This window comes from Crocuta crocuta, unplaced genomic scaffold (assembly GCF_008692635.1).
Source record: "Crocuta crocuta isolate KB4526 unplaced genomic scaffold, BGI_CrCroc_1.0 scaffold449, whole genome shotgun sequence".
Classification (NCBI taxonomy): domain Eukaryota; kingdom Metazoa; phylum Chordata; class Mammalia; order Carnivora; family Hyaenidae; genus Crocuta; species Crocuta crocuta.
In genome coordinates, this window is record NW_027533117.1 from 1,673,180 (window position 1) to 1,697,340 (window position 24,161).

At 32.5% G+C, this 24,161-nt stretch overlaps 1 protein-coding gene across 2 annotated transcripts in view; it reads right to left on the reverse strand.

Annotated features, from left to right (window-relative positions):
* Positions 1–11,511: 11,511 nt before the first annotated feature.
* The window catches only part of LRFN5 (leucine rich repeat and fibronectin type III domain containing 5), a 250,529-nt gene continuing 237,879 nt past the window's right edge, over positions 11,512–24,161 (reverse strand). The window contains exons 5-6 of one of the 2 annotated variants that reach the window (XM_077746220.1): positions 17,817–17,860; positions 11,512–11,896 (exon numbers count right to left, since the gene is read on the reverse strand). In XM_077746220.1, the coding sequence (XP_077602346.1) occupies positions 11,879–11,896; positions 17,817–17,860 (62 nt within the window). In that variant the 3' untranslated portion in view covers positions 11,512–11,878. The remainder of the gene's footprint in view (positions 11,897–17,816; positions 17,861–24,161) is intronic. The other variant, XM_077746221.1, reaches the window with a different exon arrangement.

Consider the following 24,161-nt stretch of genomic DNA (forward strand, 5'->3'; position numbering starts at 1 on the left):
CAATATATAAGTCCAAAAGATGAAAAACAGAAAAATTAGTGATGGCACAAATAAAATATTCCTTAGAATTTAAATATCCAGAATTCTGGGAAAAGATATAAAAAGTTTTCTTTTTACTTACCTAAAATAACTGGACATTGATTAATTATCCAGTATTTTATCTTGCCTCTGACTTCAAAGAGAGTCTAGAAAGGAGTGCTGCTGTGTACATTACCTTTGATGCTAATTAAATATATAAATACAGTACACTTGATGCATTAAAGAATTGATTGATTTACTATCTAGATGTTTCTTTTCAAATACAACCACAGGGAGCAGCTTTTATGGCTGTAAAAATACAGAGAATTAAGATGTTACATAATAAATAGAATTACTATTGACATAGAGACATCATATATCTTCACTGATGTAAGAGAAACTATGAGAGTAACTTGACCATTTTAATAAAGTAAATGCCATTACTGTCATTAAAATATTTTCAGAATTACTAATGTTGATTTGTTCTCGTCCCCTCTTTGTGTCAAAGGCTTATACTAATCACAATTTGGGCCACATTTTGAGATCTGAGAATATTTTGAAATCTAAGTAGTGCAATAATAGTGACCAACATGATATTTTTTTTCTTTAGAAAACTTTAATGCTACCTACATCCATATTCCTCTCTTGTGAGCTAATGCTCAAAATAATGGTGGAGGCACTGTAATAAGCACCTGTAGAGAGAAAATGATTTAATGTTTTTTTGGCATTTGGAGTTTTAGAATATTACATTTATATCATTAAAAATTGCAACCAATTTTTCAATTAATTTAGCATGAAAGAAGTAAACTGTGATTTAGGTGATGGGTGGAAGTTGCAAATTATTGAGATACTCTGCCCCCACACAGATTGTCTGGAGTGGGCGTGAAAACCCAAAATAGATTTATTTCTGAGATAATTCTGATGTCCACTAAAGTTTGAGAAATGTTGTAGAGACCAGTGTCCCTTAAAACATGTTGAAGATTCTCTTTTGAAAATAGGGTTTGTCTACATTGTGTAATTCATTCTTAAATAAAAGAGAGGGAAAGTAATAGATGATTGGACCAGAGAACTGGAATTTAGAATGATCATATTGTATTGTTTCAAATAATCTGCCCAAAGCAAGATTAGAGTGTTAGTATTTAGTTATTAGAGATTTAATTTGCCATGTAAACAAGTAAAAAGTTTTTGTGTTACAATATCAGAGATATAAATGATAGTGTATTTGCATACAAATAAGAATTATTGCAAATTTTAATTTCCCATTATATTAGAAATTATATTTTAAACATAAAAATAAAATAAAATCATTCTAGTTCTTGACTGCTATCTATTCAAGTATTTGTCAGCGATTTAATAGAAAAAACAAATAGAGCTTTAAAAGGACACCAGAATAAAATTATTGGCAAAAATTCCTATTCTTGAGACATTTAAAGTAAGTAAACTTTGACTTATACACCTTTTACAATGGCAATTTATTTCCTAATTTAATAAAGTAAAACAGAAATTAGTACTAACAAAGACAGTAAGTAAAAAAAATGATGAAAAACCCACCAAGCACTGAAATATATAGAAAATATATACAACCCATTTTAGCTATTCACAATTGCCAAGAATGTATGGTTTAATTCATTTGACTCACAGCCTTTAGTTCAGTCAGGATAGCCATCATTGGGAAGCACTGAGCAGTTTTTGAAAGGCAAATCTAGGAAGTAATTTGAGTAAATTAATCGTAAAGACAATGACATATAGAAATATTGTGTGCAGATTGCAGTGACTTTAGGAAAGAAAATAAGTTTCTTTTCCTAGAGAAGAGCAAAAGAAGGGTAGTTAAGGACCCAAGACTAGTGAATTAAATTTGATTTTATATAGAATATAGTTACATATCCCCAGTATCAATGCTCCAAATTTTATTGCTATTATCAATCAAAATTTTACATTTTAAAGTAGGTTCTGGTTACCAATTCCAATGTGGAATTTTCCCAGACAAACAAGCAATTATCTGGACACCTACTGGGTGTCCCTATGATTCCATTCAATTTCAATGCCTATCTAGTTAAAGATATAATCAGATTTCACAGGTTAAGGGCTCAGTCCTCTAAGACCGCTTCTCCCTGTAGACACCAGTCACAATCCCAGAATGTCACCTGTGCTTCTGACCACCTGGCTACAAATTGGAGGTTCTAATAATTCCCTCCAACTCAGTATGTCAGTCCCAAGCCTAGGTTACTACCTATTACTTCATGGGCCTGTTGTAGATCAGAGGTTTTCATGACCTCCTCTTTGGGTTTGATTAATTTGCTAAAGCAGCACACAGAACTGAGGAAATCATTTTACTCGTTAGATTACTGGTTTACTATCAAAGGATATAACTCAAGAAACATCCAAATGAAAGAAACTCATTGGGCAAGACATGGGGAAAAGACACAGAGTTTCCGTTCCTTTCTCTGCATACCACTCTCCCCAAATCTTCATGTATTCATCAACCTAGACACTCTGAACTCAATCCTTTGGGTTTTTATGGAGACTTTATTACAGAGGCATGATTGACTAAATCATTGGTATTGGAACTAATTAAACCTCCAGCCCCTCTTCACTGCCCAGAGATGGGGGTGCAAGGGGTAAGTTGGGTGGATGAGATTGAAAATTCCAACCCTCTAATCACATGGTTGGTTCTCCTGGTAAGCAGCCTCGTTCCTTAGCTATAGCACAAAAGTCACCTCATTAACATTACAAAAGGCACCTTTTTAGGAAATTCTAAAAATTTTAGAGCTCTGTGCCAGGACTAAGACAAAGAGCAAATATATATTTCTTAATATAAATCACTATATCACATACATGAAGAAAGTGGAAATTACACTTTATATCACTCATCTTTTCTATTACTCTCAGCATTAATCACCATACTTTGAGATACCAAATTCAGAAACACACAATCATTTGTTATCATTTATTTATCTTTGTTTTTCACAGTGTGGCTTTCATGCTTATAGTGCATATAGTATGTCTTGTTTTAGAACTTGTGTTTATGCATCCATTTACTCCTATAAAAATAAGCTGTCTTAGCCCAGGAACACAATTTCCTATGATACTTATTAATTAAATTAGTTTGATATTAACACATAGGTGTTCAAATGTCACTTATTCTCTATCTTGATCACCTAAAAGATTAAGAAGCACAAAATTCTAACAAATATGTGTTAAAATAAATATGCTTATTTAATAAATAAATGCAAATTCTTTTGATATTTTTTGTATCTTTTTTCAACTTCTCTTTCTTAGCTATGACCCTAATCTCATTGCAGAATTTTCTCCATACAGCTGACTCCAAATTTGCCATTTCTCAGTACTTTCTGTATGTAGCTACTATTGCAATATATTTATATAGCAAACATATAGGATTTGTCTTGTATACTCAAAGCAGTCTATTGATCATCGTAGGAGATCCAAAATTACAAAGGATATAATACCTGATCTAAAAAGAATTTCAAGTCTAAAGAGGAAGGTACACATTTCTAATAAATAACACAAGAGACATAAAGTTCAGGGCTTGGTGAAGATGGCTTGAGTTGATGGTAGTAAAGTACTGACAGTGGTTTCGAAAAGGAACATAAAATCTTGTGGTTCCATAAATGGAACTATGATCTGGGGACATTATTCAATCTTACTCATTTTAGTAGTCACGAACTCCTTTAGATTTTGTCTAGTAAACTCTGTCTCTCTTTCTAATCTGAATGATAGCCTTGCTGGATAGAGTATTCTTGGCTGCAGATTTTTTCCATCAGCATTCTGAATGTATCATGCCAGTCCCTTCTGGTCTGTGACATTTCTGTTGAGAACAATTTTACTCATTTTAAGTAGCACCAGTAGGATGAACTATTTTTTACCTCTTTTGCCCAGAGGGTCATTGGATGGGTTTGTATTTTGCTTCCACACAGTTGTGGTTCTAAATCCCTAACAATGTCACTTCTTATGTGTGCTATGGTCTTACTGTTGGTGTTTCTCCTCATACCCAATTAATATATTGCAATCTTAATACCCACGATAATAGTATTAGGAATTTGTAGGCCTTTGTGTAGTGCTTAGATTATGAAGGTGGAACCCCTTGATTGGAGTAGTGCCTTATAAAAGAGGCTCCAGAGAAATTCCAAACCTTCCTCCATGGGAGGACACAGAGACAAGGTACCAGCTAAGAATCAGGAAAACGGACTTTACCAGGATGCAACTAAATTCAGAACTGTGAGCAATAAATTTCTGCTGTGTATAAGCTACACAGTTTGTGGTATTTTGTTAGAGGAGCTTGAACAGATTAAATAACACAAGATGTCTATACATTTACCTTCCACCTAAATATGAGTATTTGAGTCATTTATCTCTTTCCTGCCAGTGGATAGTACCAGACCTGGGACAAAGTAAATGCTGAACAAATGGTTGCATTTTGAACAAGTTTGATAAAGGTGGTTGGAGATTTTGAAATCTTCCTATAGGAATAGTCTTTTTAGCAATTGGAGATTTCCTGTGAACATTAAGCCACTCCCCCTCAGAAACTCATTCAAATAAAGTTTCCAATCATATTCAATTAAATTTTTATATTTAAATTGTTAAATACGATGATGTATGACTCTAACGCACCAATTTTATTTTCTTAGTTTAAGGTGGAAAGTCAGACCCCCTATATTATCTTTTTATTCTAGACATTTGCATATCTCATACTTCCTAATGGTCATGCAATATGGTATGCTCTATCTGAATAGGTATTCCTGATGCTCCTTTTCCTTATAAAGACAGGACAACAAAGACTGCCTCAAGCAACTATTTCAAAAAGACTTCATAAATTACATTGATGGGCATTTCTGCTACAATAATATATTTACAGTACTTACTGTTGGCTTTTACAGGTATTCACAATGTTGTGCTACTAAAGATTGTGAATTATTTTATGAACATAAATTATGCATTCTTTTTGAAAAGCTTTATATACTTTTCTGTGCTCTCTTAACTTTTATGTCAGTATTCAAATCATAAGGGCAAATAAAGATGTTAATGACCCACTTTACTAACCTACATGTCGAGAAAAATCTTTGGTGGCATTTGAGAATGCCGGTTGTGGGAGCAGTCTCTAAGATGTTGGTATACATTATTGACAACGAGACTGGCATAGTAGTTAATAAGACTGAAGTTTGAGATGGCTGTTTAGTCTTAAAACTGGATTTCAATAAGGATAGAAATTAAAGATGAGGGTTAGTATATGATATAAAAAAGAAACCAATCATATTTGTGGTTGGGAACAAGTGAAATAGATGTGACAATGAACTTAGTGTACTCAGAACAAATTGATTCAGTTAACAATTAGGATAATCAGGGCACCTGAGTGTCACAGTGGGTTGATAGGCTGACTTCGGCTCAGGTCATGATCTCACAGTTTGTGGGTTCGAGCCCCATGTCGGGCTCTGTGCTGACATCTCAGAGCCTGGAGCCTGCTTCAGATTCTATGTGTCCCTCTCTCTCTGCCCATCTCCCACTCACACTCTGTCTCTGTCTCTCTCTCTCTCTCAAAATAAGTAAACATTAAAAAAATAAAAAAAACCAATTAGGATAATCAGATTTATGACATTGAAGAACATTCCAAAACCAATCATATAATCAAGAGAGTATAACTATTGTAACATATATACTAGCAAACAGTGTCTTAAAATATATGAAGCAACACTGGAGAGAATTGAAAAGATAAATAGTACCATAGTAATACTTAGAGACTTCAATAAGCCACTTTCAAAAATGGATAAAAGTGACCATACATAAACAACAAGAATTATAGGTGAGTACTAGGGAAAATTGTACATCAACAAATTAGGTAGCTTAAATGAAAGTGACAAACTCCTAGAAACACATAAATTATCTAAACTGACTCAAGAGTAAACAGAAAATCTCAACACACCTATAGCAAAAAAAATTAAATCAATAATCCGAAATCTCCTAACAAAGGTACTCTAGCACCATATGGCTTCACTAGCAAATGCTATGAAGCACAGAGAAGAATTCACACCAATTCTTTTCAAACTTTTCCAGAAAAGAGAAGAGGAGGAAACACTTCCTGGCTCATTCTGAAGGTCCTGCATTACCTGATACCAACATCAGATAAAGACATCACAAGGAAATAAAACACCAACATACATAGTGTACAGAGATGCAAAAATCACTAATTACAGCAAAACAAATACAACATCATATTAAAAGGTTTATATATCATGACCATGTGAAATTTATCCTACAAATGCTAAGAATTAAAGATAAGAAAACCAATGTAATATACCACATTAGTAGGATGAAGTTAATAAAACAAAACACATGACACTGACACCAAAAATCATTTGAAAAAAATTTAACACCCTTTCTTGATAAAAACACCAGGAAACTAGGAACAGAAGAGAACTTCCTCGACACAATAAAGCCCAGTTTTAAAAACCCACAGTCTACATCATACTCATCTTGAAAAATTTAAAGCTTTCCTTTAAAATAAAAAATAAGACAAGGATGCCTATTTTCACCAGTGCCTTTCAATTTTGTACTGATTTGTAGCAAGAGCAATTAGACAGAAAAGAAAAGAACAAAAGCAAAGCAAAGCAAACTAAAATAGGAAAGGAAGAAGTAAACTATCTCCATATATGTTATGATTCTATATATGGACATCACAAAGAATTCATAAGAAAGCTACTAGAGTTAATAAACAAATTCAACCAAATTTAAGGGTACAAGATGGGGGCGCCTGAGTGGCTCAGTCGGTTCCGCGTCCGACTTTGGCTCAGGTCATGATCTCACGGTTCGTGGGTTCGAGCCCCGCGTCAGGCTCTGTGCTGACAGCCAGCTCAGAGCCTGGAACCTGTTTCAGATTCTGTATCTCCCTCTCTCTCTGACTCTCCCCTGCTTGTGCTGTCTCTCTCTCCCTCTAAGAAATAAATAAAAAAAAAAAAAAAAAAAAATTTAAAACAATGGCTATTCTAAAAAAAAAAAGGGTACAAGATGAACACCCAGAAATTAGTTATTTTTTAATATATGCAATGAAGAATCCACAAAGGAAAGTAAGAAAGCAATTCAATTTATAAGAACATGAAAAGAAAAATACCTAGGAATATATTTATTTAAGGAAATGGAAGACTTTTGCCCTGTACACTATAAAACATTGTTGAGAGAAATTAAAAAAGCCACAGGTAAATGGAAAGACACCCATGTTCATGGATTGGGAGATTTAATATTGTTATGATGTCAGTACTACCGAATCGATCTACAGGCTGTAAGTTCTATCAAAATTCCAACTGCTGTTTTGCAGAAATGGAAAGGCCAATCTTACAATTCATTTGGACTGCAAGTAGCCCAGAATAGCCAAACCATTTTAAAAAAGAGCAAATCTGGAGAACGCATACTTCTGGTTTCAAAACCTACAAAGCTACAGTGATCAAAACATTTTGGGTACTGACATAAAAACAAACATATAAACCAATAGGATAGAATGCAGGGTCTAGAAATAAATACATCTGTGGTCAACTGATTTTTGACCAGCCTGAAAAATCCTTTTTCAATAGGGCAAAAAAATACTTTTTCTGGGACAGATGTTGCTGGGACAATTGGATTTCCACAGCCAACAGAATAAAGTCGGAGCTTTCCCTCAAAACATATACAAAAACTTACTCAAACTGGATCAATAACCTAAATATAAGAGCTAAAACCATAAAACTCGTAGTGAAATACATAGAGATAAATTTTGATGACCTTGGATTAGGCAAAGATTTCTTAGATACAACATCAAAAAACACAAACACAAAATAAAAGTACATAAAAGGACTTCATAAAAATTAAATGTTTTTGTTCATCAAAGGATATAATACCAAGAAAATTAAAGACCCACAGAATAGAAGACAGTAGTTGCACATAATATATCTGAGATGGGTTTAAAATCCAGAAGATATTAAGAATGCCTTCAACTCGATAGTAACAGGCAATCCAGATTAAAAATGGGCAAATAACTTGATTTGGCATTTCTCCAAAAAAGATATGCAAATGGATGATAAGCACATAAAAAGAAGCTCAACGTAATTATTGATTAGGGAAATGCAAGTCAAAATCACAATGAGATAATCCACATCTACTAGGAAGACTTTTAAAAAAACTGAAAATTATAAATGAGGGGAAATAGGAACACTTAAACATTACCAGAATAAATGTAAAATGGTGTAGTCACAGTGGAATTCTTCAAAAGATTCAACATAAAATTATTTTATGACCCAGCAATTCAATTAAAATAATTGAAAACTGAAAAACCTAAAGTATATAGTTGAACACCAATGTTCATTGTAGCATTATTCACAATGCCCACAAAATGGAAACAACACAGTGTACATCAAAAGATGAATGGATAAACAAAATGTGCTACATATATTCCTGGAATATTATTCAGCTATAAAAAGTTCTGATATATGCTTCAACATGGATGAAACTTGGAAACATTACGGTAAGTGGAATAAGCCAGACAAAAAGGACAGTTGATGATCCCAGTGGCATAAAATATCTAGAGTAGGCAAATTCATAAAGTTGGTTAGAGTTTACCAGAGACTGAAAGAAGGAGAATGGGTATTATTGCTTAATGGCTACAGATTCTGTGTATAGGGTGATAAAAATAGTGGTGATGATTACACAGTTAGTTAATGATTGCACAATGTAGTTAATGCCCTTTAGTCATTCACTGAAAGTGGTTAAACTGTCGAATTTTATGTCACATATATTTTCCACAATAAAAATAGGCTTTTATAAAAAAATCTAATGTAGTTTTCTCATATATTATATGTGTATATCAAATAAAGCAATCATGAGCTAGGGACTTTTACTTTGGTTGTATGTAATATATTCTGTATCACTTGCATTTTTAAATAATTGCATATGCCTTAATCAATACATACATATACACACACACTCACACATACCATTTGCTAAGTAGATCTATGGGATATCAGTATAAATACAGTTTGGAAACAAAAATAAGGAATAAATTCTTAACTTATGTAAAAGTAGAAATAATCTGAATATATTTTGGACAAAACAAACCAAGAATCTGTCACAAAACATTCTATATATATATTAAATGGGGTTTTACATAGTTGACTAGATAACAAAAAGTTGTAAAACTAAGTTTAAACCTGCTAAATCACAAATAAAGTGGAAAATTAAAATTATCTGAGTTTTCCTTCCAACACCAACAATAGTGCTTTATTAGTAAACTTTGGTTCTACACATCATGGATTTCAAAAATCATGACTGTAGAATTTCAAAATATAAACTATGATTTTCAGATCATTTCCATGTCTTATAAACTCTACCAATGCTGCATTCAAAATTCTCTGTTCGATTTTCTTGTATGTTTGATGTGGTTTATATTATGTATAATACATTTCATAAGTTGAACTTTAAGTATTCATATTATTACAATAGATATTTCTAGGCACTGAGTTACTTCCAGTACTAGGAATGTAGAATAACAGGAAAATAGAAGTGGTTTCCAATCCATAATCAAAAACTTTACAGTTGAGACATTTTATCATCCATTAAATTACCCCTGTGACATTATAAACTCAGCTAAAGAAATCATTCCTACTTGTCCTCAAAATAGTATTTCATTGCACTTTTGCAAAATTTTAATTTGTGACCATTATTCCTGTTTAGTTAAGGGTGTGCACTTGTGTTCTCTGAATCTCTCTGTATAAGAAGTAAATATCTGCTCATAAACAACTGAGTATTGCACACTCACAGAATCAGACACTGGGCCTCAGTCTTCCTTACAAACAACATTTCAAAAAGTGAAAATATGTACAGTATTTTAATCAGTGCCTGATTAATCTTGTTTGAATATTTGCATAAATAGAAGTTTTAGATTTAGGTGTAGGGGACCCAAGGTGAAGACTTAAAATGATTAAGTATAATTTTAGTTCTAACACACTAAAAATCATGTTCCTTGAAACACAAGAGTGGGAATGTCCTAAAGAAGCGAAGAGGTCAGGCTATGTTATTATCAAGAAGAGCGTCAGAATAGGAAAGAATCAGCCCCAAGACAGCAGGAGAAATGTAAAGATAAACAGGAGAATGTTCTTAAAGAAAAGTTAGCAGGTTTTCCTGAGAGAGATCTTGAAAAGTTAAACTCTGCACTGAGATCCAGGAAAGCCATTTGTATTCCTGAAGCTTTCTATTAGAGGACAAAAGTTGTATGTAACAGGAACAGATTTGCAGATGCATATTGTTCATTTTGTGTCTTTTTTGTCATCATAACCATTTATCTATGCATGTATACATGTACACACACATAAACAGGATTGCACCAGGGAATTATAGTTGCCAGGAAACAGAGAGAACGAACCATTTGCCCAGAGTCACAAATTAACTACATTCCAACTTGGTGCTTCTGTTTCAGGCACGCATTGGGTGTGTTGGAGTGAGTGTATGTTTGCATCTTTTTAAATTGTTGTTTAGTGTAGTTAGGCTCTGAGCAGATTTCAAGTGCCATCTAAAGGCTAATAATCTGCAACCTCTCTTTGGATGGTTGGATCTTCAAATAGCCTAAGAGATAAGCTAAATTTCTTAAAAGACAGTTTTCTGGCTTTTTAAAAAATTAAACTACATATTGCTTTTAATGATTGGTAACTAACAAAATTGTAAAGGAACAGAAATAAAATCCCTAATATTTTAGAGAATCTGAATTCATTTGCTAATGGCAATGCTAATACTATTTTTTAATTGAACTTATCACTTACACAAATACAGTGATAAGTTTACATACATTTTCAAATTTTATTTCTCCTGTGATAAAAGGGAAGGGTCGGCGATTGGCCAAATTTGCTCAGCTCCAGAGTTTGAACTCAGGCCTGCTTGATACCAAGGGCAGCCTTTAAATGCTAGGCTTGGATACTGCTTAAAAGGATAGCATTAACATATACTGGCTACCGAAATGTCTTCCTCTTATTTATGCTGGTGTTAAATCAGATGTCTGGTCTTCTTTATTTACCTTTTATTTACTTTACTTCTTTATTTAGTTTATTTGCAATTTTGCAAAATTGGATAAATGGGCACTTACCATGAACTATAAGGCCCCAAATTATTAAACCTCTTTGCCCTGGCTCTCCAGAAAAGCAATGAATCAATTTGGATGAATTACCGTATATGCCTACCTTGGTGCTTTCTGAAGGTCCACTAGGAGAAGAGGTCCCTCATCACTTTGTCTGACACTGACGCACAAAACTGCTGTAAAGCTTATAAACAGCTGTACAGCTCTCCCACGGAAGTAGGTGAATTTCAGTCATGGCAGAAATAGTTCCAGTATTATAAAGCGATTGTGATTCCTTATGGTTTTACATTACATAAATGTAAAATAGTATTATTAATCCTTACAGTCATCATTTCACCATTCATACCTGAAGCAATCGATATTTTCACAAATCAGGCACTGTACAAATGCTGTCATAGTAAAACATTTATTTGTTAAAGTGATATAGATTATTCAAGATTCTACAGTCTTAAATCATGGATGGCAATGTAACATGGATTGATACAGAACTTGATGCCAATGTAGGCTTTTCTCTTTCCTCCTTTAAAAAAAAATACTTGTAGGCCAGAAGAAAAAAAAATTTGGCTTTAAAAGAGGATGAACCATGGTCTGATAGAGCCAGCTCCGCCAGCGTCCGAGACTTCTGCTTCGGCTCCTGTGAACAATTTCTTCTAGGACACCAGTTCAACAATTAGCCTTTGTGAATTGAAACATTTTTAAATTTTATCCAGTAAAAATATCAGTGGCAACTTTTCTCAGGAGAGAAAGAAGTAGTGCTCTTCAGATTAACTCCAGCCTCTAAAAAAGAAAAAGAGAAAGAAAGAGAGAAAGAAAGAAAGAAAGAAAGAAGGAAAGAAAAACAAAGAGAAAATACATAGGTAATAAGATCATTGTGGCAGCAATTTAGAAGTTACTGAACTATAAACACCCAGGCAGGATTTTTTTGCTACAAAATACAAGATTTACCCCTAAAATACGATCTAGACATGCACATCAGCTCTTAAAATGTTATTTGGTAATTTCAAATTGATAAATATATAAAAGAATCTCATTTTTAAAAAAAATCTAAATGTTTTAAGCCTAAATAGTTATGAAAGATGAAAGCAAAATGTGGGAAGACATTTTCCCTTGCTTTGTTTTTCACATTTATATTCTCAGGTTAAGAAAAAAACTAATGTTATTCATTAATGCATACCATTTAAATTTTAACAAATAATCATACTGGTTTTAAAACTATGAGCATATTAAATCAAATTTGTTCATCACACATAAAAGCTGAGTGATCTTTACTTTTTAAATATAGACTGCTGAGAGTTTTGTGTCATACTGAAATTTTATAAAATTTTATACATGAAATGTAGGTGAAGACTGTTATTCCTCTTCATAAATTAATTCCTCACCCACAGAACAAATAAATGTGTAACCTGACAATAATGCATAAGAACATTCCACAGTTAATATGATTTTAAGTAAAATATTATATAAAAATGATTTAAAAATACTTAAATATCAAACTGTAAAAATATTTTCCTCTAATGTGGGTTTTCAGTATCATAGATTTAAGACATGCCTATAAATTCTATTTTTGACAGAGATGAAAAATAATTTTTGAGAAATATATAATATCATGAATATGAAGTACAAGTAATTTTCTCCTTCCCATTCAAAAACAACTACATGTTTACAAGTTGGGGGTTATAAAATGCATGGCACAAATGAATCATGAAATATAAAAGAATATTCTGTATTAAAATGCTGATGTAGAACATATTTGGTATAGAACAGACTTGATGTGATAAAGGTGGGAAAATATTGTAGAGATGTTTTATTTAAGAAAATATTTCATCAGGGGTGCCTAGCTGGCACAGTTGTAGAGTGTGTGACTCTTGATTTCGAGGTTGTGGGTTTGAGCCCCACATTAGGTGTAGAGATTACTTAAAAATAAAATCTTAAAGTAAAGGAACAAAATGTTTCATCTACATAGCTGAGGTTATTTTTGGTACAAATAATAATTTTTGAAAATTATTTAGCAAAAGAGTCATACAATGATTGAACATTGATAGGTAATAGACCTATAACCTATTTATAAAAAACAATTACCTTGGAAACTACTGAAATATAGATCTCACTGTTATTCTTTATCTGGAATGTCCTAAGAAAAACATTACAAAATCACTTTAAATTACAATGGGATTATATCTATATTCCTATCTATTGGGTTCACAGGATTTTGGTGAAACTGGATTACCAAGAGTTTATTTCTGTTTGTATTTCCAATGATATGTTCCTTTTGACAACAAAAAGATGTAGTTGTACTATACCAAAGTTCACATTTCAGGAAGCAGTAATATAAAAAACACATGATACACTTAGAAGAAAAATAGTGGGCAGTATAACTATTTTGATTTTAGAAATAATAAACCCTTTCAGAATAAAGAAACTATTTTAATATCAAGTTAATGATTGTATAAGCTTACATATTTTAAAGAGTTTTTATTCATTTCCAAATTATATAAATGATTACTGACAAATATGAAATTATGGATTTTATAAAAACTGTTCATTTCAAATATTAGACAATTAGCAATTTTGGAAATGATGGTCTGAATGTGCCTGCCCTGAAGTTACTATCATTGAAATGATGACATAATATGAAACTGAAAAAAAACTTGTAATGTAGGATATTAAAAATAACATTTTTTATTTATCAATAGGCAAACTCTTGCAATGATCCCATATAGATCTAAATATGAATACCAAATTACAAGAACATCACAAAAGAAAAAAAAAAGCAAAATAGACTATAATAGTTATGCTAAAATGTTACAAGAACTAACAATAATGAATTTGAGATAGGCTTAGGATGTTTTGGTGATGGTCCTTATTTAACAGTGAAAGGGTATGATGCAAAATACTGTAGACAGATAGTCTTATTAACAGTCCTACAAAGAAAAGAAAAAATTAAAGTACCCCAGGATTAGGAGAAGGAAAAATGTCCTGATTTGAATGGCTTGTGGGAAAATGCTGTTACTGCCTTACTCAGAATGCAACTAAGAATTATGAATGATTTTTATTTTGTATACTTATAGTTATGATACCTACACAAGAAGGAAATTATTTCTAGAAGTCATTTACTGACATTAGGGTTCTACTGTTTTTTCTGATTTACCACAACATTCAAATAAATGCCAAATGTTTGCTTTCATTATTATAAGAATAGTTAAATGTTTTCTGCATATGTGCCTGTGTGCCTGTTCTATCATTCTTATTTTTAAAAATTTCACTTGAAGGGAATATCATAAGAAAGAAAAACTATAGAACCAAATATTTTATAGTGGTCATTTTTACTGTGAAGTAACATTGGAAAGATATCTGGATCATAAATACACATTTGCTTTGCTCTTTTGCTCTTAATTTCACATTTTTTCCTAACCTTGTGTTAAAAATGTCACTGTTTCTTTATAATCAGCATCACTAATTTTTACTCATTTATACCTTAATAGTTTCCATAAAAGAACTGAACTCTTATCATGGTTATTGCATCTGTAGTAGGGATTTTATGATAAAGTTTATATTTGTTCAATGCCTTAATTGATGCCAAACAGAATAATCAGAAGTCAAATTAATTAGAATCAGGAAGCTATTACCTTGAAGGCTGGGGCAAGCAATTGCAAAATTAGGGGTATTTCTTGTGCGTACTTATACACACACAGTGCACATATTTTGTTAGTCTGAATGTAGCAAATACTTTTAAAGAAAGGTTTACTTAAGGCATTTTCACTATAAATGCAACTAGTCAACTGTTCCTATTTTAACTCCTAAACATGGCATATCAATTGTTTTACTCAGTTTAAGTACAACAATCTTTTCAAACACAAGGTTACTTTATATGTGAGTGCCAGTTTACATGTAATTACTACCAGTTTTATCAATGACTCCTCTTCCCTTTGCTTTCAATTCATCTTAGTGTGATTAGAATTCTCTAATTTTACTATAGAAGGCTCATATGTCATAGACTAGATATTATCCAAATGTACTCTATTTCTATACATATGCAGTAAAGGTCTTAAGGGGGAAAATTGGTGTAGGGTGTATTCCTGGCTAACGGAAATGAAATATTACATGTATTAACTCTTCATCCTTGGGAAAAATTATCTTAGCAGATACGTCAGTATGAGGAACACCTAAACCACTGACTAGATGAAATTTTTCTGTCCTCTGTGTACTTTCCTATTAGAGTTTGATGTTATATTAGGGATTGTGGTATAGTTAATTTAATATTGTTGCCATGATAACAGTTTTGTTATATTAAAAAATGTGTTCTAAGATGTGTTTGTTTATTGCTTACTTTTACTGTATATATACATAGGTAGCATTTTACTTTAAATTTAATTTTGCCTTTGGGTAGTAAACAACATTTGTTACCATCCTGCAGGAAATATAAACTTAAAATAAAAGTTTATACCCCTTCTTCTCCTCTTACTCCTCACCCTCAACAGAAGAGCCAGGAAGCTGTGAGCACATCTCCACCAGCTCCACCTCACTCCTCTCACCCAGGATGAACTATTGCTGACAGCAGGAAAGACCATGAGAAGACTAAGTACACAGGTCAGTCTCCTTGAAGGGGCCTCACTGGATGTATTGACAGGTATAGAAATGATAGGCTGGCTATGGTAGAAATCATTTACCAAGTACCAAGAATAGTTACACTGAGGTCTCATGGTGACTTAAATTTGATAACAGAAATGTAGCAAGAAGGGTTTTTTTTTGTTTTTATATTGTTATTTTTGGTTTTGATGAGTGAATGATGCATTGCCAGTAACTTCTGTTAAAATTACTTTTTGCCTGTGGATGTGTTTTCTTGGTAACGCTTGTAGGAAAGAAAAAAAATAGCCAAAGGATGGAAAAAAATTTCTAGGACAGTCATTTGTTTCATAAAGGGAACTACAGAAAGACTCAACATATTTTTTAAAGAGTGACATTCCACATATACACATTCATTATATAAATCTGATACACACCACACATATGTATGCATGAATTCACTTCATGTAGAAATGACAAATCACAGAAAGATTATGCACTAGATTATGGTATGGTAGATTATAACAGATATGTATTTACTTTTACATTTTTTTTAGATTTTTGAAGGTTTCTATACTTAACACTAAGTACTTTAGGACAAAGAAAGTCATGATTGGAAATCTTACATACTTACCTCATTGGCAAAACCTGTGCTATCTAGAGAACTATGCAAACTCCCAAGGAAATCACTTTTATCCAAATTTGACTTGTAATAATGTAATCAAATAAATAAACACAATACTAGGTAACATGTCCCATGAAATGTAAATATTTGGGAAATTAATTCATGATTGAAAAATGACTCAGATGGACTCCCCTGCTTCCAGTCCTTCATATGACACTTAGCACCCTTCTGGATTGTGCTTCTGGTAGATTAACCATTTACTTTCTAATTCCTTCCTAAAGATACTCTCTTTCAGAACAGCTAGATGCCCAAAGTTACATGAAAAATGAATTTTTGGAAACCAAAGGTGGGGGTAGAGAAGGAGAGGGGTGGTGAGGAAAGGAGGCAGAGAGAAGGAGAGAGAGAGAGTTTCAGAATGAGAAAGCAAAGTGTTGGGTGCTAATGATACACTGCGCCTTAATGCAGGTCAGTTGAGTACACAGAATAGAACTCAAAAGTATGTGCCAGACGCTGTGTTATTGATTGTTTCCAGTGAGCCATCTGGTCGTTTTTTTACAACATGGGATTGGGATCCTGAAGTCAGTAGAGACATGATGCGTGAAAAACAGTGTTTGATTCAGGAGTGGAATTCATTAGGGGAAACCCTGAATGATTGTCCAAGTTATTCTTTTTTAAATACAAAATGGTAAAGAACAAAAACAAAAACAAGGCCCTCTTTTTACTACTAGAAAATAAATCAGTGGCCTTTTTTAGAACTTTTAGAAGCAGAATATTTTTTCTGTGCCAAAACTTAAGCAAATGGCTGATGCTTCCAGCTGTTTGAACAGATTGCTAAAGTGCTATTCTGCTCTGGAAGCACACTTTCTGATCCAATTAAAATGCAGGAATCAAATACTCATTTGAAACTTCCAGAAAGGAAAAAAAACAACAAACCAAAAAAAAAAAAAGCCGAACAAATGAAAAAAAAAAAAACCCACACACAAGAAGAGTAATCAGTTGCTGACAAAAGAAATTCCATGATTATTTCATATGTAGCCATTTGCTCCATTTTATAGTGGCTTCATTCATTTTGGATAACTCTGAAACACTTCTGTTCATCCACTGTCAGTAAGGTATAATTTATCATTTCAGCTCCTATTAGGATATGGGGGTCAGAGATAGGAGTGAATACGTTCTAATCAAGTTACTCTCTTCAAACGGAGAAATATTTGTAAAAATGCACATTATATCATGAATAACTACAAAAGTAACTCCAAAGTCACAATAGTATTCCCTTTATTCTTACAATATGAATCAGAAATGTTCAGTTAACCAGAAATATGTCTCCATTAAGTAAATGGAAATCCATTTAACCAACTGAACATTAGTTTGTACCATTGAGCACTAAGTAAGTTTTAATGGAAAATTTTAAGAAGTTACATAAACTTGCAAAAAAAAATTAAAATTTTATTTATAAAAGAATATGCCCACTTAAGTGCTGAATTATGAGACAGGTAACAAAAATCTCACCTGTGTTTCCTGGACAATCTGGTCAACATTAGTCAGCAAAGCATCTGGGAATAAAATTTTCAGTGTCATAAACAAATATGCAAATTCAATTTTTAAGAAACAGACCCTAAAACTCTTCTCACTGAAATCTTGGTAAGATTTCTCTTAATAAAGATTTATTTAGACTTTTTTTTAACTTACCAGTTTTTGGGCTAATTGCTATTGAGTTTTATAATTGTGTATGACTACTTCCTGACATATAGTACTATAATGGTAGAATTTGAAAAATATTGTCCTCGTTGCTAAAGTGAGTGATTATTATTATGCAATAATAATATTCCAGAAAGATGTCAGGAGGAGATTCAGGCTTCTACTCATTTTTCCCTACTCAAAGTTAACTTCCAGCTAGAGCTGCATATGATTAATAATGAAAGATACACCAAGGAAGAGAATCCAAAGTAGGAAACATAGCTTCACCATGTTCAACATGTAGACTATTAAACAATCATTTTTGATAATCATTATCAATGGCACCCCAAATACTATTGTGTTTTATGAAGCACCCATTTATCTTCATATAAAACACTAATGGTCTATATGTAAACATTATGTCGTTACATGTCCACATAAATGATCCAGTTGGCTATAAATGTTTAATACCATTACATAGCCCTGCATAACACATTCTGTTTCTGTCCAAAGTGCTTTTTTTAAAGCAAATACTCCTAGTCATTAAGAAGTGACACAATGATAAGAAAAAAATTAGGAAATAGTTATTTTCAGGGTTCATGGGTGAGTGTGAAGAGCATAGTACAAAATACTTTTTATAGAACCTCCAAGACAAATATTCATAGAAATTTGTAATGGCCTCTGGAGATTAAGTTTTATATGAAAGCATTAAGATATGTTCACATTATACAGAAAAAAATGCTTACGAAATTACATTATGGTGGAGCCAACATAGTCTTTCATAAGCCCTTTATGTTAGTTGAATAATTTATTGGACATACTCTGGAGCAGAATCACAATACCTGTCTAGTTCATGTTTCAGGCAAGATCAAATGTACATCCACTGCCAAATACAAAATGAAAGAGACTTTATGGCCTTCTCTGAATGTATTTGAAAAAAATATTTGTTAATTCTTAAAATTCATGGATATAACAGACCTATTTGAAAAAAGTGGATAAAATTAGACAAGCTATAGAGATCATTACTAGGAAGTTCAGAAAATGGAATTTCTACTAGAGAGTTTATATTCCATTATAACCTTATAAATAAGAAATACAGTTTGTGCAGTTGTTTTGGGAGAAGTTCTCTGGTAGCCAGCCCATTTAAATATACATTGATTACAATCCATATTGCAGGACACAAAATTCCGATTTTAATGGATTAATTTGATAAGCATACATATGAGTATATCGATATATTAAATATATAGATACATAAGTATATATTGTGTATGTGTCTTATCAGTGTTAACTTGATATCCTAAATTTAGACTTTGAAATAGCTGACAAAATCAGAAGACAATAGTACACTACTTGTTACACTATTTGTAATATCTGATAAAATCACAAATACATTAACACTATAATTTAATGAGGTAATTTCATATTTATATAGACTACTTTTTATGTTTCACCTCAGACAATACCACATTTTTAGGATGACTCAATCACAGTAATACCTTCACCATTCCTTCTATATTAAGTGATCTTCTGTACTGCTACAAGGATTGTTTTGCAAAAAGCAAGCAAACAAACAAAAAACCCCCCAAAACCTGACAAAACTAAATGTATTTGTAGTCCTAGCACGTGCTTTTCTAGGATGGGAGGAAAAGGACTGACCGAGTAATCTGAACAGACAGAGCTCTGAAACTGTAACAAAATTCCTGTCAACACATTTTGGGTATTTTCTCTTTTCTGTATGAAATTTTAAAAACAAGATATTTCTTATCCATAAATTTGACTCAACAAACACTTAACTCACAAACATGATAAGGTAAATAATAGTAATGATAATACTAATGATTGTAAAGATAATGATGGTTATCATCATCAACTAAAGAGGATAAGAAAAATATCCTTTTCCCATTCAGCCCACCTCTGTGCTCACGTCCTTTCCCCAAAATGCCACAAACAGTACAGACAGAAGCATCCACATTCACTGTTAAAGAAGAAAGACTGGATGCTTCCTGAAACACAAGGGAAGACTGAGCAAGGGAAACAGTAGATAGTCTTCATTCTGTCTAATATTAGTGAACATTGCTTTCTTAGCATCATAAAATAGAAGTAGGCTTGTGTCACACTGAGAAGAAAATGGGTTCATATCTGCAGTCCTTGAAAAAAATGTCCCATATACCTTCTCAATTCTATGCACAATATGATACTTTATGTTTTCAGAACATTTTTTAGACTACTGACATTAAATGATTGTTATTAAGCTTAGTTTTGTGGATAACATGGGGCGAAACAGTAAAATTTAGAAACAAAGAGGTAATTGTGATAACTGCTCCAGGTTTTTACCCTTAAAAATAAAATAGTTTTCTTTCAGTAATACAACCAAATAAAATAGTTAAAATTTAGTTTGGAAGTAAGTACTTTCTGAGTGCTTTAAATTGAAGTATCAAACACTTCTCAAGAAAAGCTAAAGAGAGATTCCTGTAGATAAGTGGAATACATTTAAGTTTTTGTTTAATTTCTCAAATTCTTGTGTAGAAAGCATGTATCATTCAGGTAATAGATTTGGTATGTTTATAAATGGTTTATAATAGTTCTACATTTATTCCAAAAGATTTTTAGAAAATATATCTACAGAGCCGCTAAAATCAACTGTCTAAGAGCATAAAATAGCATATTATAACCTCAACCTACCTGACTACATTTAATCGTTTTTTAAAAAACACAGGAAATAAATTAGGCACCATCAAGGTATTACTGTGTATCTAAATTATTTATTTAATGTATCTCTGTTCTAATATTTTCCTAGTGTGAAGATAAATAATATTCATCAAACCAAACTTTGTTTCCCCTTAGGATTTTGAGGTAGCTTTGGATGCTTCATTATCCTTTTGTGATGCTCAGACATTACATATATTAAATCAAGAGACCCACTTTAATAATGGTTGGGGACATTTTTGAATTGGGGACAATTATCCAAAAGAAACAAAAAAACAACACAGGAAGACATATAATTAAAAACAAATGTTTGGAGTAAATATTTGCAACTACATTGTTTGTTAGTTTTCATATTAAGCAACCTGAAACCACAGGGTAGAAAGGCTAAAAATAAAAGAAAACTAATTGAGAACAAAGAAGCAAAAACAATGTACATAACCTATGCATAGTTAACAATAGCAAATCATATGCTTTGGATCGGATATAGATAGCTGGTTAGATGAGAAATGCAAGAAATAACAGAAAGAAAAACAGTAAGAGACAGAATTTCTTGCTTATAGTGATAAAATAGCTAGATCACAAGTCTCTGTTGTATATAGAATCAAAATTATTACTACTGCACCTTCATCTCTGGCCCCATTCATTTATTTATGTATCTATCCATTCACTCATTCACTCGAGCAACTGCTGCGTTTCAGATATTGTACCAGGTACCTTTAAGAACCTCCAACCATCCCATGGATTTATTTTTCAGTCACTTCACACTGAAATTGCCCTGATGAAGAAGTTTTTCGTATAGTTGTAAACAAAAACATGTGACCCTCTTGATAGGCCAATCTTTTGTTGATCTCTCAAAATATAAACTTTTTGAAAGACAGAAACATAAAGACTTCTTAACGGTTCTAAAAACAAGTGTTTAAGCATTTGGTTAATACACCCTGAAAATAGTCTTGTAAAACTAATACAAATTAAATGGTTTCAATGGCTTTAGTCAAACAGAATAAATTTCACATGATTAGATGTTATAGAGTTCTAAATGTTTATAAGAAATAAGAGATAAAAAATTAAAGTTTCATTTGAAACATAAGCAGAGAACTGACTTAAAAAAAATACAGGCAACTGAAAAATATAAAATAAGTTAATCAAGAGTTTGGAGTAGATATGCTACGCTGTGGCCTTTATGCATAATTTCAGAGCCCCCTTCACCATAACCTTCATGTCAGAGATTTCTTTTTGGGGATTAGTTCTTTTAAGTCTCAAAAGCCTTTATATATTCAGGACTTTTTATTGCCATGTAGGTAAAAACTAGGAAAGGGAAAAGTGATGTGCTTTTGTCAATCAGCACCTTTGAAGAATTAAGTATTTGATGTTAATTAGAAATATTAAATTGGGATCAGAGCATTATTACAGCAATTGTGTTGAAGATACACTTTGCTCCGAGCAATGCTTTTGATTTTACAAAATACTACTACACAGGTAATCTCATTTATTCCTCAAAGAACTATACAACTGACCCATGAAAGCTGATTAGATTTTAGAAATGTGAAAGGCAAATTTTAGAAAGGGAACCAGGATAGAGAAGGCATTTATGAAACACCTAAGATAGTACTAGCCCATTAGATAATTTCTTTCGAGACTGGCATGGAAAATAATCTCTAACTGCTTTAAGTTTACCTGCTTTTGAATGTCATCATGATAAATCATGTATAAGGTGTGCCTCTATCAAGTTAAAATTAACTGAAATTTTTATATGTCTCTAGTAGAAGGAAATTAAACTAATGGCTACCATTCCTTATCTGTGTTTTCAAATGATTTGTAAGAGCTAATAAACCCACTGTGTGTTTAACTTACTCCCATGGAGTATGTTATATACATGCAGTACATATCTTATTATATTATGGCTAAATTTTTTTTGTGCAATGTTTTCACACGAGCCTCATTCTCCACCTCCTACTTCAAACACCAAGAAACCTCTTAGCGTTAACCCCCATTTACCAATCTTTACTAAAATACCATCAAGTCGCTATATAATGTAAGACTTTCAATGAGTAAATAGGAACATTTATCTATAGACCTTGATTTCATTGCTATCCAAGAATGCCATTTATCAAGGAGCAATATTATTGCCTGACTAAATTAAAATTTTTTAAATGTTAACTTCAGACAGCAAGAGAGTGCGAGTGGGGAGGGGCAGAGAAAGGAGGAGAGAGAGAATTCCAAGTAGGCTCTGCACTGTCAGCACAGAGCCCAACATGGGGCTCGATCCCACAAACCATGAGATCAGGACCCCGGACAAAACCAAGAGTTGGATGCTTAACTAACTGAGCCACCTGGGTGCCCCTAAATTAAAAAAAAAATTTAGTGATGCGCGCAGCATGATTTCTAATCAAATTTCATCACAGGTTTGGTTAAAATAAGTGCATTTACTCTAAGAGAAAACATTCCAATTGAGAATTATAGGCAGAAGGGAAAAGTGAAATCACTATCTGGTTAATGAGCAATGACTTTATATTGCTTATAAATGTAGTAAGAATTCCATTAGAAGTATTTTTTACTTTACTTAGTGATAAACATAAATATTCCTTTGATAAAGCAGTCTTGTATTTTTGTCTCCTTTTTTAACTTACATTAAGAAAAACATAAAATTCACTCATTCTGCAAATGTGTACTGCATGAATGAAAATAGCTTCATATGCCCAGGTAGCAGTGTATAAAATTGTGGCATGTGATCTAAAACTGAACTGGATATTTTTGATAAATGCAAAATCAATTGCATTTTCTTTTGCTTCCCACCAAAAAAAAGCTATGGCATGGATGAGAAATACCATAGAGCCGTTAAGACACCTGAACCAAGAATGTTGTTTAGGAGTGTACTTATTATAACACTGTCTGGATATACTTATGGAGTATTTCATTTTAAATACCATAACAACACAGAGTTGTTCTTTATAGTATCTGCCTGAAAACAAACACCACTGTCCTTGAAAGAAAATATAGAATCTCCTCACTGAAAAATATTTACCAGCCATGGGTGATCCTTTGTAAGACTGGAGGAAATATCATTATTTATGCAAGACACTTTTTGTCTGATGATAACCTTTATTATGTGTTCTGCTATTGTAGAACCTGGAAGTCAGTCCTAGAACAGGGGAAGGCACTGACGCTGTGTCACGCTTTTATCCCTAAGCTATTTCATACATGTTACCTTCACATATTAAATTAAACTGCACCTGGAAGGTTTATACATCTTGGCTCTAGTAGCCATGTATCAGAGAAACAAAACCGGAATTTCAAATTCCAATTTCCTATGTGAGTTTTCAAAATCACTTTTTCATTAAAAAGAAATAGTAAGTTACACAGTGCTTTCCAATAACCACTCGGAATTTGAAAGAGTTGCTTTTCCACTATGCCCATCAGAACTGCTGGACTGAATTAACATGGCATTCATAGACATGCTCCTTTGAGAAC